The sequence below is a fragment of the Nicotiana sylvestris genome, chromosome 1 (genome assembly GCF_000393655.2).
Source record: "Nicotiana sylvestris chromosome 1, ASM39365v2, whole genome shotgun sequence".
In the NCBI taxonomy this organism is placed as follows: domain Eukaryota; kingdom Viridiplantae; phylum Streptophyta; class Magnoliopsida; order Solanales; family Solanaceae; genus Nicotiana; species Nicotiana sylvestris.
In genome coordinates this window covers 186,999,754-187,015,415 of record NC_091057.1, presented here as the reverse complement: position 1 = coordinate 187,015,415, position 15,662 = coordinate 186,999,754, and the positions used below count along the sequence as shown (strand labels likewise).

Below are 15,662 nucleotides of genomic sequence, written 5' to 3'. Positions count from 1 at the left end.
ATTATTATTATTCACCCGCATGATAATATAAATTTTTATTAATCACATTTATTTTATTATTATTTAACCCATAAACAATCTCCCTATTATAATCTTGCATAATTAAATCATCATATAATAATAAAACAGTCCATAATTACAGCATAAAAAACGCAAAGTATAACCGATATATTACTTGTAAATCGGTCGTTTGATACGCAGACTAAATTATTCCGGGATATAATCCCAGAATTAATTTATACCACATGAGAGGTGAGATAAAATAATTCCAAATTTAATGGAATAAGGTGGGATAAGATAGAATATCTTGGATTAAGTTTGAGATTAAATTTATATCGTGTTTGATTGATGGTATAAATTTATCCAAGATAAAATTATATAATCAACCAAATACGATATAAATCTAATCCCACGATTTATCCCTCTTACCAAACGACCCCTAATATTACACAGAACTCATAGTTAAATGGTTATTGCTATTAATACTTAATTAATAGCACAGCAGCAACTATTCCCGGAGAATATCCCATAATCTGTTTTTTTTTCTCTATATATTTTATTTAATACCCACTTGTGGGTTTATTCATCACCTAAATTTTGCCAAAGCTAAGAATATTAAGCAAAGCAAAAATAAAGGTAAGTAATTAACACGCAAAAAAAGCAGATCGAAGATAAGCAAATCCACGTCAACTTGACTGTACCAATGAAAATCCCACCTTTACCCCGAGTCAAAAAAGGGTTATACACAATACATACATGATTCATTTCATGTACCCACCCCCACACACGGAGAGAAAGGGAAAGACGATATGACCAATGGGAATGAAACCTTCCTCAGAACCACTCCACCGCCGTTTGTTTCTTAATAATTCTTCCCATTTTTCTTTCACAAATTAAACATGCATTTTTGATATAATTTAGAATTTGAATTCCGTAATTTTCAATCTCCATAACGAAGATTCACTTTACGTAAACTGCACCGCGGCCATTATTTTTCATTCCGGTGGAAGAACTACTGAGAGAGGTGAAATGGCGATAGAGGATAACGAGAGTTGTGGGAGTAGAGTGGTGGATTCGGCGACTACCAGTGGTCGTCATCAGAGAAAAAAATTGGAGGTTTACAATGAGGTTTTACGGAGGCTTAAGGAATCAAACAACGAGGAGGCTGTAGAACCTGGATTTGACGATGAACTTTGGGCTCACTTCAATCGTCTTCCTACTCGGTAACTTTACCTTTCTACCTCTCTCTCTATGTATTAATCCGTACAATTATATACGTTTTATGTGGTTTTCTACGGACGATAATATATTAAGTAGTAACATATGATCTCAAATGTACCGTTGTCTTTCGCATTTGTTGTGCCTTTGGGAGATTGGATTATTTTTGGTCGACAGTTTCAATCTTCTTATCAAGTTAGAAGTCGATAATGGCAGTTATCGTTTCCAGCTTTCTTCTGGTCTTAATTTTTTAGGTTTTACTTGCCGAAAAGTTTGCTATCTTAGCTTGTTAAGATTGCGATGAACCAGTTGAATTTGCCAAGCAGTTCACATTTTTGCAGATGTATTAATGTGCGTGTTTTAGATGCACGACGTTGCAAAACGCTGAATGCTTTTTTTTGTTTTGTTTTATTGAGAAATGCATACTTATGTGCCGCCAAAATTGATTGATCAATGAACGAATACCTTATTTTTGCATTTAAGGTACGCATTAGATGTGAATGTCGAAAGGGCAGAAGATGTACTCACACACAAGCGATTGCTACACCTTGCACATGATCCAGCTAATAGACCTGCCTTTGATGTCCGGTTGGTGCAGGTAATTAAACTACTCTTGCAAGATAACACCTTTTAGTTGCTTTGCTCTTGATATCGCATACGTTTAAATCAAGCATGGCCTTTTCTGGAGTTAAGGAGGATATTTTAGATGTTTGTTCACTCTGACTACCTAGTTCAATAGACCAACCCATCTCCGTGTAATCTTGGTCCTTTGTATTTTTTGGTCCTTTGTATTCCCAGTATATGCTAGTTATGGATTGAATCAAACTTGGCATTGTGCAGGTTGCTCCGGTTCCTGATGGAAACTTAAGAGATTCTTTTCATCCGAGCTTTGCAAAGAAGGAAGTTAGCAGAAGGTATCGCCTTCCGTGACATTCTACCTGCACACTATTTCCCATAGGACATTGTATTTCTTTGGTTACTTAGTGATTCTTTGAAGCCTTTTTCTGTTGTTTAATATATTCTTGAATTCTTACTTGTCATTGACTATGCTAAATAGCTGCTTCCATTTTGATACATAGTGTCCATCCTCCACCTGCCTTTGGTTCTTCTCATAATCTCGAAGCCCTTGCTTGTGAAGCAATCAAATCTGAAGTTCAAGATGAAGATACTGCTGCTCCTTGTGCAAATTTTTCACGGTATAGAATTTTTTTTCTTTGTGCATTCCGCTTCGACAAGTATACATTATGAAGCGTAAAATTGTAAATAATTTTGCAGGCCCATGCATGAAATTACATTTTCAACAGATGACAAGCCAAAGCTTCTGAGCCAGGTAATTGATGCGCTTATTTATTCAATACACTATCTGCTTGATAGAAATGTACTCTATCTGTTGGCAGAGGTGGGATATGGTAAGCTTTTTATTTGACATTTAAAAAATGTCCATTTATTATTGAAACCAATTGTTGACCCATGAACATGTATAATATATACTGTAATTCTTTATGTAGAAATGTAATTCAGGGACCTTGATGTATGAAGGGCGAGGCTTTTGTCTGTTCCTTTGTTTCATGAAAAACACAACTCTCATCTTGCTGCAGATTTCAAAATGATGCATGATTTGGAATGTGCAAGTAAAACAGACATAATCGTATTTGGTGACACTAAAATTCATAAATATTGCCTGCCTTCTTGGCATTGTTATGCAGTGAGAAAGGATTGTGTATTGCAAGAAAAGAAGTAGTTCTTTATATCAGTTTATATCTCGTGAAAAGGAATCTGGGACAATAATGAACCTTTGAATATGACAGTTAACTTCATTACTAGCTGAGCTTGGGCTGAACATCCAGGAAGCGCATGCCTTTTCCACTGTGGATGGCTACTCCCTAGATGTCTTTGTTGTTGATGGTTGGCCCTATGAGGTACATCTCTGACATTATATCCTCACTTTGATCTGGGTTCGCTTAGGTGCCTGCTATATTATGTGACCTAACATCAAGAAGTGACAGATAATGTATGCATGGTTTAAAGTTCTGTTTTTATAGTCGCTTTCAGCTCAACTAAAAATTGAGTAACCACTTTTAAACTATGTACATTTACGAGAATTTCATCAAATTATTTAGGCTACATAATTTAAAAGGAATATGATAATTCTGATTAAAAAATAATATAAAGGATTTGTACATCTAGAAAATTCAGTTGTAAATACTTTTAACATTAAGATCTCAATAAATCAAAGTGCATAAAGGTTTACGTATGACAATCGTCTATGATAAAACATATTGGAGTATAACTATGTTGAATTCAATGTAAGTATATCATACACTTTCATTTAACTATTATTATGTCGTTAGGTTTTTGTGTTTTTTTTTTGTCATTTCGTAAGAAAAAATGTGACATAAATTTAATAAGAGTTTCCCACTTTCAGCTAACCTTGGGAAATGATTTTGTCTTGCTTTCTTTATTATTACTTTGTATATATCACAGTTGTGATTCTCTACTTCACTTATTAGGAAATGAGTTTTAAAAGGTCTACAGTAAAATAATCTTTTTTCAAACAAGAGTAGTGTTGGTTCGCCAATTAACTTTTTCCGGCATAGGAGTCCTTTCTGTTTTTGGCTTATTGAGTTCTGGGCTACAGTGTTGCACCTCTAAATTCAGTGCATAAACTGGGAATATTTTACATTTCAAGCAGAAGTGAATGAAATTCTGTGCTCCAATGCTTCTTATTTGCAGCACCAATTCTATCATTCAGTGTGAGCCCCATGCTAGGTGCCAATTGTTTTTTTTTTTTTCTAATTGAAAAAGTACAATCACTCTGTTATGGTTTCTCGGGCATGGTCGGGGTTGTCTATTATATTCCTTCTGATGTCATGTGTCCAATGGAACATTGATTTCTGTTTCTTATCAGGAAGTTGTGCGACTTCGAACTGCATTGGAGAGGGAAATTTTGAGAAATGAGGTACTTTACTGTTATTTTGTTCTATATAATGACATTTGATATTCTGCCGAGATTTCTGGATATGTTTTTTTCGCACTTGTCAAATCCCAACTGATGTACAAAGGACTTTGGTAAGAACAGATTTCTGCTCGTTTTCTGAATGATGATACTTTTGGAGTTACTAGGATAAGTCGTTTCCTTGTTCTCCTTGACGAGCAATATAAGATTTAGCTAGTTGTGTGTAAGTTTTGTGTACTTATCATTTAACAAGGGGTAGCTTCATTCAGAAATCATGGCCAAGCCCGTCACAGTCGTCCATAAAGCATGAGCAAGACTTGATCAAATGTGAATTTGACCATTTGACAATACCTTTTGATGGCATTGACGTCTGGGAAATTGATCATCAGCTTCTAAAATTTGAATACAAGATTGCATCTGGTTCATATGGTGACTTGTAAGTTTGTTATGAGCTATATCATTCCTCTGACCATTTTAGTTTCCTGGAGACTTAATTAATTAGGTAATTGTTTCAGATACAAAGGTACATACTTCAGTCAGGAAGTAGCTATCAAAATCCTAAAATCTGAGCGCTTGAACACAGAATTGCAGACGGAGTTTGCCCAAGAAGTGTATATCATGAGGTCTGTCTGGTTATACCTCCCTATGAAGCTTATCGCTATTATCTTTGATTTCTTTCTCTATGCTTCAAATATGCAGACAATATTTGGTATTATTGTCACATTGCTATATCCTTTACTTTTCAGGACAAGTATAAGATTATGCACCATGTCAAGTCGTTATCTTTCCTCTGATACTGTATTTCATTTATACTTGCAGAAAAGTTCGTCACAAAAATGTTGTCCAATTCATAGGGGCTTGTACTAGGCCTCCCAACTTGTGTATAGTAACAGGTAGTAGATGTCGTATTCAGATCACCCAACTTGCAGAATTGTTTCAAAATCTCCGACTATCACTGTTTTCAAAACCATTTCCTGTATCTGTTTCAGTAAGAGTTCACTTAATGCTTATTTATCTTTCATTTCTTTGACTGTAGAGTACATGTCTGGGGGAAGCGTATATGACTATTTGCACAAACAAAAGGGCAGTTTTAAACTACCTACTCTGCTTAAAGTAGCGATTGATGTAGCAAAAGGGATGAACTACCTGCATCAAAATAATATTATACATAGGGACTTGAAGGCTGCCAATCTACTGATGGATGAAAATGAAGTAAGACGCAATTTTCAATAAGGCTGAAAATCTTATACTTTGTGTGATGTCTTATTGCTAGATGTTTTTAGTCGCTGATGTTACATATATTGATGATTGATCAATTTGCTGGAGTATTTTTTATAATGTCCAACTAATGATGCTTGTAAATTTTGATTTCCCATTTTCATTTGCAAATGTATAACCATTGGCTAGTACACAAGGCCCAACCACATGAAAGAGGTTTATTTCTTGAACGACTATAGGGAAGTTATTGGAAGTTATTGAACGACTATAGGGAAGTTATTGAACTTTGGGACTTTTTCCAAAGTTTGTATTATCAGCCTATAAGAAATCTGCTAAAGGCAACTCATTGTGGTTGCATTAGATCTATGAAATAGGGATATGTCTGTTTTATTTCGAGTCCGTGAAAAGCATATTGCTTTTCTTGAAAATATTGAGAACACAAGCAGGTTGAAAAACACTCAGGATCTGTCCTCATCGTGGTCTTTTGGTGATAGAACCAGGATGGAAAGAACTGAGAGGCACTTAAGGCTATTTTTGTATAAAGATTGGAAGGGAACAGATAAGAGGGCGTTAGCTGTTTTCAAGAGATTTGGGGGCTGGGAATTGGGTTATGCATCTTATCTCTTGTTGTTTTTGCAACGAATAGGCCAAGTAAGCAAGAAGTTTATTCCTTATCTGAAGTGAGAGAAAAGGAAAGGATTAAATGCTATGGTGGAAGTAACAAAACATTAGCAAGTCCAAAGCCTCCTTGACTGAAAAAGAGTGTCTAAAAGGCTGACATGACAACAGCAACAACAACAACCCCATTAATTTTTCACAAGCGGGTTCCGGGGAGGGTACGATGTATGTAGCCTTACCCCTACCCTAGAAGGGCAAAGAAGCTGTTTCCGATAGACCCTTGGCTAGAGAACGGATGAAGAAAAGTAATGCCAACAAGTAGGAATAACAACAAAATAAAAATAAGATCGAAGCTAAGAAAGTAGCTAAACTCTAGGTAGTATAGAAGGATATCATACTAACACTAATGCTAGTGAACTAAGTAAGACATAGAGAAACGCTCGGCTACCTACTAACCTTCTACCCTAATCTTCGACCTCCACACCCTTCTATCTAGGGTCATGTCCTCAGTCAGCTCCAGTTGCGCCATGTCCCGCCTAATCACCTCACCCCAAGACTTCTTAGGCCTACCTCTACCCCTCCTGATACCCACTAAGGCTAACCTCTCGCACCTTCTAACTGGGGCTTCTATACTTCTCCTCTTAACATGCCCGAACCATCTCAACCTTGCCTCTCGCATCTTATCCTCTACAGGGCCACTTCCACCTTATTCTGAATAACTTCATTTCTAATCTTATCTAACTTGGTATGCCCACACATCCACCTTAACATTCTCATCTCCGCTACTTTCATCTTCTGGATATGAGAGTTCTTGACATGCCAACACTCTGCTCCATACAATATAGTCGGTCTAACTACTACCTTGTAGAACTTACCTTTAATTCTCAGCGGCATATTTTTATCACACAAGACACCGGAAGCTAGCCTTCACCTTCATTCATCCTGCTCCGATACGACGCGTGACATCCTCATCAATCTCCCGTTACCTTGTATTATCGATCCAAGGTACTTGAAACTACCTCTCTTGGAGGTGACTTATGTATCAAGCCTCACCTCCATGCCCGTTCCCTGGGTAACGTCGTTGAACTTGCATTTCAAGTATTTCGTCTTGGTCCTGCTCAACTTGAAAAGGGTCTGCCTCCAAACCTCCAGCCTCTCGTTAATACCACTCCGTGTCTCCTCAATCAGAACTATGTCATCAGCAAATAACATACACCATGGCACCTTCCCTTAAATGGGTTGCATCAATGTGTCCGTCACCAAGGAAAATAGAAACGGGCTAAGAGCTAATCCCTGGTACAACCCCATCACAACCGAAAAGCGCTCAGAGTCTCCTTCCGCTGTCCTAACCCGAGTCTTAGCTCCATCATAATATAGGCTCCCGGGACCCTTTTAGCCTCCAAGCATCTGCAAAGCACCTCTTTTGGGACTTTGTCGTATACTTTTTCTAGGTCAATGAACACCATATGCAAGTTCTTCTTTATCTGCCTATACCGCTCCACCAATCTCCTCACAAGGTGAATGGCCTCCATAGTCGAATGACCCGGCATGAAAACGAGTTGTTTCTCCGAAATGGACACAATTCTCCTCACCCTCACTTAAACCACCCTCTCCAAACTTTCATTGTATGGCTAAGTAGCTTAATCCCCATGTAATTATTGCAACTTTGGATATCTCACCCTTGTTCTTGTACAACTGAATCCTCGAACTCCACCTTCATTCTTCGGGCATCTTCTTCGTTCTAAAAATAACGTTAAACAGCTTAGTAAGCCACTCCAAACCAACCCTACCCACATTCTTCCAAAAGTCCATAGGGATTTCGTCTGGCCCAGTTGTTTTACCCTTGCGTAACTTACGCAGCCCCCTCGACCTCCTCTACTCTTATGTGCCTACAATACCCAAAATCTCGGCGAATCTTGGAGTGCTCTAAATCGCCCGATACAATGTTCCTATCACCCTCGTTATTCAAGAGTCTATGGAGGTATGTTTGCCATCTTCGTCTAATGTGAGCCACTTCCATCAAAACTTTGTCTTCTTCATCTTTGTTGCATTAACTTGATCCAGATCACGGGCCTTCCTCTCTCTCACCCTCTCAACTTCGCTAGCCTGTATAGCTTCTTATCCCTGCCTTTGGCCCCAAGCTCTTCATACAAACGCCCAAACGCAACAGTCTTAGCCGTAGTAACCGCTAACTCCGCCTCTTTCTTAGCCTCCTTGTTGATCCTCTTCGCCTCCTCGTCCATGATTTATATCGGCTTCAAATATGCTGCTTTCTTGGCTTCCACTCTCTTGTACCTCCTTACTCCACCACCAGTCACCTTTGTGGACGCCAGAGAAACCCTTCGAGACCCTTAACACCTCTCTCGCAGCTACTCTAATACAATTCGCTATCGTGGTCTACATACAGCTCGCGTCCCCACTGCTCCTCCATGCTCCCATAGCCAGCAACTTCTCCCCCAACCCCTGCACTTTGACATTAGTCAAGGCACCCCACCTGATCCTAGGCTGACCATACACAGCCCTTTGCTTCCTCTTCCTCACGATCTCTAAGTCCATCACCAATAACCTATGTTGAGTCGTGAGATTCTCGCTAGGTATATCCTTGCAATCCATGCACAGACCTCTATCACACTTCCGAAGGAGTAGGTAATCAATTTGAGTCTTGGCCTAGAAGTAACCAAGTGTTCCTCCCTCTTCGGAAAACACGAGTTAGCAATCACCAAATCAAAGGCTTTACCACAGTCCAACAACGAAGTACCTCCTACGTTCCTAACTGCAAAGCCAAAGCCACCATGCACACCGTTATAACCCCTAGAGGTCGCCCCGGTGTGGCCATTGAAATCTCCTCATATGAATAACTTCTCGATGTGCGGAATGCCACGGACCAACCTGTCCAAGTCTTCCTAGAAACGCCTCTTAATCTCCTCGTCCAAACCCATGGAAGCGCGTAATCACGTTTAAAGTAGACCCTCCGACTACCAGCTTAATAGCCATCAGCCTGTCGTTCACCCTCCTAACTTCTACCACTAGCTCCTAAGTTCCCGGTTAACCAAGATACTACCCCGTTCTTACTCCTCTCGCCTCCTGAGTACAACAGTTTAAACTCATCATCATCTCGAGCCTTAGAACCCACCCATCTAGTCGCCTGGACACAAACTATGTTGATCTTCCTCTTCTGGAGAATCTTCGCTAACTTTATCGACTTCCTTGTCAAAGTACCTATGTTCCAGGACCCAACTCCCCCCCTCCCCCCTTCCCACTCCACCTCATCCGAGGACATGACCTTATTCTACTATCACTCACTCCATCCACTATAATCTCAGGAAAATTACGCGAGAACTATCGCTTAAGCGGGCAAAGAATTAAACTAAAAGAGTCAAATCTAACACTTAAGCTCTATTCACTAATTATGAGTACAGATAAGAAAAACAGACAATCAAGAATTAAACTAACGATAAATACAGATATATAGAAGAAGGCCAGCCGAACAGAAAATAAGAATTAAAATTAAAGACTAGAAATCCCTAAACAGTTACTTGCGAGAAAAGTAGTCATGTAGATGCACTAATTAAGAGTACCGGTAGGCAATAAAGAATTATGCTTAAACTATCACAAACTAATTAGTTAACAACAAGATAGAAATATTTATCGATGAACAGGAGGTACCAGCTCCCGACAGTGTGAAACCTGGGTGAATCGTCGTGAATGTCAAGGTCACGTTGCCGTAGTAACCTTAGTCGATTTCCAGCCATTCACTTGCTCCACGTGCCTTTGCTGCCTCAAACCGATTTTGACGTCTCACTGGCGCGTATGACTCACACTCCGTTCCATTGACGCCGGCAAGTGAATACCGGTAAAACAGAAGGGGGAACCAAAAGAAAAAAAAAAAGAAGGAAGAAAAGAGGTAGGTGATACCGCAGCCTCAAATCTGGGCCGACATGATTTAATTCAATTTGTAGTTTCTGTTACCTCCATGTCTGAGATTGTAGAACGGCTCCACTTCTCCCTTACAGTCAGATTCTAATATTGGAGACCAAATTGCGCGAAATGATTTAATGATGCAATTGCCATCTTTTATCCCAAAATTTCATTGTTGTAGCTTTCAATTAAGCTTCAGCTTGAAATTCAGTTCATAACGGTGGAGTTCAAAGTGTGCCAAATTAAGGGTGTAATCTTTCATTTATCCCATGTTCTTTCAATTATACTCTAGTTTTCAACTAAGTTTCACTTTGAAATCCCTTCTAATTTGAATTAAATCATTTGGTCAGTGTACATAGACATAATAAAATATGTGTTGTAGGCATGTGTGGGTTCATTAGTCCTTCATCCACCTTATGTTCTGAAATCAGTTAGTGGTAAATTTTGGGTCTAAAATTAGATTTCAGTTGTTTGTAATCAATAGTCTGCTATAATTTCTCGCAGAATATATGGATCGTGTTATTTTTTCAACTGAGAATCACTCATTGATACTTCACGAAGGTTAAATTACCCAATACACCTTTTTATCCGCTTTTATTTTCTTAAGTGGGTTTCAAAAATAATTATATTCAAGCTGTCACTTTTGTTAGTTTAGTCTAGGCCAATCTTAACCCAAATTAGTCGGTTGCTTATCAAGTTTTACCTATTGTCTTTTTTTCAGGTCATTAAAGTGGCTGATTTTGGTGTTGCCAGAGTGAAGGCACAAACAGGTGTAATGACGGCAGAAACCGGGACTTATAGATGGATGGCCCCGGAGGTAGGCCTATCATTCAAATCTTAAGATAGGAAATTTAATCCGAAGTCTCCCAAACCAGGCTTAAGCCTTGAGATAGAAGTTAGTTATGAGTGAGCAGAATTTTGGTGCAGATCTTAAATTTAGCCATCTATATTGCTTAGGATTTAGGCGGTATTGATTGGTTGTACACACTGTAGACCAGAGGCAGAGCTGGGATTTGAAGCTTATGAGTTCGGAATATTAGTTTTTTATGCTACTGGATTCTAAAGTAATAATTTGTACATAAGACAAATACGGGACATGGACCAAATCTATTGGGTTCGGCCGAACCCGTAGCCAAAGGCTAACTCCGCTATTGCAGTAGACCGTGGAAGGTGATTTAAGAGAAGGAAGGGATGGGAGGAGAGGAATAGGGAGAGGGAGCAGTCCTAATGTGAAAATGTACAGAGAGAGCGAATCTTGGTCTTATGTATTTAAGAGAACTTGCTATAGGTGTTGCTGTCATCCCAAGTCGACGGGGATGTCTTTGTATTTGAAGATAGGGATTTGCCCCCAAGAGGGTAGAGTCTTAACCAAGATTTGTTCATTATAAGAATTGTTTAATACAAAGACACGTGTAGACTCTATTTGATCTCTCAAGGGATTCGATAGCTTGTGGTACCAATTATGAACCCATTCAAGGTAACAGCAGTTGTTAGACTGGAGGTTGAAGGTTCTAAAGTTATGTGTGAAGGCAGACCGATAGGAAAGCAATATGCTACATGGTTCCTCTAAATAGATACAGAAAGAGCTACATACATATGATAGGTGTAGTATCAGAGGTATATGTTGCCTCATATTTATCAAGCACTAGATAGCTAGTACTACCAATCATGACTTGTGTTAGGTAAGACGGTCTGCAATTAGTGACACAAGCTTTCCTTCTGGTCCTCCCCATCCAAATAACTCGCGTGAGTCCTAGATAAGGTGCCGAGATGTTACTTTATTAAGTTGCTGCATGATAAGTCTCTAGTGGTCTTGGCAAATGATATTTTGGTTTCTTAGTACCAGAATTGTGTGTTACTAGTATCAGAGAGCTAACTGTGAGGTACCTTACTACACCGTTTTGGGCTGCAACTGCATAAAGGATGAGTATCAGAAAAAGTTTTGTGCTTTTTAAAGCTCTAATATCCTTTCTTTTAGATTCTAGATACAAACTTATCTTAAATGGTTAAATTGGGAATAAACAGTTTATAATGGAGCATAAGTTTTCTCATATTTCCATAACTGGAATTAGAGGCAGTTGAAACTGTAGCTTTTTCTTGTTTGAATTTTATTTCATTGGAGTGTTGTGAGATACAATCATTGATATCAACTCTCTACCCAGTTGATTGATGAACCAAACTATAATATGTTGACTATAGTGGTGGCTCTTAATATGTTGACTATAGGGGTGATATCTTGTGTTTTTGTTGTTTGGAGTGTGTGGCTGTAGAATTGATGTATTTCATTGGTTGTTACTGGCCAAGAGGATCCAGATGTGTTAGGTAACTCCTAGGTGTCAGTGGCGGTTGATGAAATTTAATGAGGTTGTGCTTATATAGTGTGTACGCACAACGCTGACCAAGGATATTATGGCTGCTTGAGGCAAGTCCATGGTGTTAAAAATTCCCTGTTATTTGTTATAAGATTTGTGTCATTGTAAGTGTCACTGCAGTTGCTTGAATAGCAGTTGAACTAGATGGAGCATGGGAAGGGTTATAGAAACTCGGCCAAGAACAATCAGTTAGTTATTTGTGACAGTTACTTCAATCAGTTAATGTGGGAGTTACTTCCGTTATTTTCAATGAGATTTTATATAACTAGTTGTGCAGTTAGCATAGCTGCATTGGCTTATTTCAGATCTTTCTTCTTGAAGGTAATAGAACACAAGCCCTATGATCACAAAGCAGATGTATTCAGTTTTGGGGTTGTGCTATGGGAGTTGCTGACTGGAAAGGTACTGATATGTGATTGGAAATTTTTGGATTAGCCCGTTTTTGTTGGTTGTTTTCTTGGTATATACTTATATTCACTTGATTTTGTTTGACCAGCTTCCATATGAGTACTTAACCCCATTGCAAGCTGCTATTGGAGTGGTCCAGAAGGTAATGCTTCTTTTATTTAATTTTATTTGTAATATCGTATGACCACCATCTTTCTGAGTCGAGGGTCTATCGGAAACAGCCTCTCTGCCCTATCGGGGTAGGGGTAAGGTCTGCGTACACATTACCCTCCCCAGACCCCACTTTGTGGGATTTTAATGGGTAGTTGTTGTTGTTGTTATGACCACCATAATGGTTGATTGCATATTGCTCGCTCATCACATGCATGCGGACGCACATAGAAAAGATATGCACAAATGATATGATATTAATTTTCTAATTGCTTCCAGGGTTTGCGACCAACTATACCCAAGCACACTCCTCCCAGACTTGCTGAGCTGCTAGACACATGCTGGAAACAAGACCCAACATCCAGGCCTGACTTTTCTGAAATAGTAGATATTTTGCAGCAAATAGCAAAAGAGGTATGTGTGTCTGCTCAGGCATTGGCCAGTTAATAATTATTTTTCTTGGTGATAAATGTACAGGACACATCACAAATTGGATTTACTGGGATTTAAAAGGGTATTGATTTTCTTTGGCCGAACATCTTTTAGTCAATTACAATTGTGGAGGATGGTGAAGGCATTATTTTCTGTCAAATCACCACCTCATGCCGATAATATAAATTGTATTAATGGCTGGGGGGAAAAAGAGTTCACTCTCCTTGAACTTCTTCAGCTTCCCTAGAATAATATCTATCCTCATTTGTGCTTTGCTTTTAAATTTCATATTTTTTCTGAATTTCTCTGCACACAAAGACGGATTTAAATAGTACTCCCATAACATAAACTGCAACAAAGGGAATAGTTTATTAACTCGCAACACTTGACATGTGGGTCAGGTTGGAGATGAAAGAGCCGATCGATGCAAGGAGAAGTCAGCTGGAGGATTCTTTTCAGCCCTTAGGCGTGGACATCATTGAGTAGATGCACACATACAGAATGTTGATAAAGTTTTTATTTACACCTATTTACATATTTTTAGCCTCATTTATCCATACTGTACAGATTTTTTCCAGATCAATGTTGCCATAGTCAAAAGAAAGTTATTTTTTCCAATTCTTTGAACAAATTCTTTTTATAAGCAACTTTCTTTTGGCAGCTCTGACAGAAGCTTTCGGAGTTGAATCAAATTAGATTAATATAATTTTGCGAGTACTCCATCAACATCCACATCATTATTCATTCTCCGCGATCACGCTATGTTTCATATTCCCTGAAAGTAATGGTAGGTTTGTGTGTATTATTGTTTTAGCTTTCTAGTTGTTTTGGATGTGCTTCACTGTTTATGTGATTTAGGACCTTTATACCGTGGCTTTAGGTTTCTGGCTTCGATTATGTGCGCTAGAAATTTTAAACTTTAAGGGCTTTCAGTTTTTGATAATGAACTCTCATCTTCGTTTGTTACTATTGGAGTACATCCGATTGTCATAAAAATAGAACGGTATAATCAGTTTTCGGACTGACCATTCAAAAATAGTCAGTGTTTACGAAGTCAATGAAAAATAGTCACTATTTTGCTGCAACAGAGACCGGTACAGCATAATATACTGGAGTTCGGTGCACCTGTGTATGAACTCTAGCATATTATGCTGGACTGGTGTACTCTGCTGACTCCAGTATAATATACTGGAGCACCGGTGCTCCAAACTTCAGTATATTATATTGGACAATTATACTTGTTGGAACTCCAGTATATTATGCTGGAGTTCTGGTGTACTTATGCTGGAACTCCATCATATTATGCTGGAGTACCATCATACTTATCCTGAAACTCCATCATATTATGTTGGAGTTCCAGCATACTTATCCTGGAATTCCATTATAATATGCTGGAACTCCAGTATAATATACTGGCGTATTTTTCGGGTTTTGAACAGTGTTTTCGCTCAGATTTATCTTTACATAAAAAGTGGCTAAATTTCGATTACTTTTGAAATTTGGGCTAGTTTTGAACGACTAGTTATAAATCTAGCTATTTTTGAATTTCTCCCCCGATTGTGTGAACTTAGTTTAAAATAGCATACTATAAAATGTTAATATGTTAGTTTGCGAGTTTAGAATCAGTACAACTGTGACTTAATTTTTTCATTAATTAAATAAAGATGAAATACTGGAGACATTTTGAAGTCAAAGACAAATATTATTCTATAGAAAGTCTTAAGGAGAGATGCATACCAAAGCTCTGACGGGAAAAAAGTACTTTCTCTTTATAGAAAAAGAGAATTCGATAATGTTAAAATCGATAGCGGGGGACTTCGATATTGCTTCTGAGATTTTCTACAGCGGAAGATTTCGAACGCTCTTTCTACATTATACCAAGGTTTTTCCTATATCATTCACTCAAATTACATGCCTATGAAAAAAGAAGATTGTTTGATATAGTAAGTTTGATTTTGGAAAGGTCGCCTATATTCGGGTTTAATTTTCTCAATTGTCGTAATGCCAACTATTTTGTTCTCTTTTCACTTTCGTTCTTTCACTTTTCTTCTAGTCCAAATGAATATGTAACGTACACAAATAACTTTCAAAACGGATAATCTTGAATTTTTATTCCCGCTTGCCATAAGCAGAACTTCAAGTTTAACAAGTGTTGTTCCTTGCTTGCCTCATGGACAACACTTTTAACTTTTGACCTTAAAGTTCTACCCACTGGGTAAGCGGGGTCAAAAGTTAAAGACCATCCCAAAAGTGTTATATTTTTGCAACTTTTTGTATTTACTGCCATTGAACAAATTAAATTTTAAATTTCACTTACCATGTTTAATATGTAGGAAACCTTATTCAAAGCATGTTTTTGACCATGGCTAATA

At 38.2% G+C, this 15,662-nt stretch overlaps 1 protein-coding gene across 1 annotated transcript; it reads left to right on the top strand.

Annotated features, from left to right (window-relative positions):
• Positions 1-884: 884 nt before the first annotated feature.
• Positions 885-14,022, top strand: LOC104248139 (serine/threonine-protein kinase STY46). The gene is made up of 16 exons (XM_009804337.2): positions 885-1,223; positions 1,702-1,816; positions 2,059-2,132; positions 2,298-2,414; positions 2,494-2,548; positions 3,027-3,137; positions 4,127-4,177; positions 4,444-4,610; positions 4,690-4,797; positions 4,994-5,067; positions 5,211-5,386; positions 10,650-10,745; positions 12,622-12,702; positions 12,797-12,850; positions 13,138-13,272; positions 13,692-14,022. Exons 1-16 carry the CDS (start codon positions 1,030-1,032, stop codon positions 13,770-13,772), a joined length of 1,689 nt encoding a protein of 562 aa, XP_009802639.1. The 5' UTR covers positions 885-1,029; the 3' UTR covers positions 13,773-14,022.
• Positions 14,023-15,662: the final 1,640 nt, after the last annotated feature.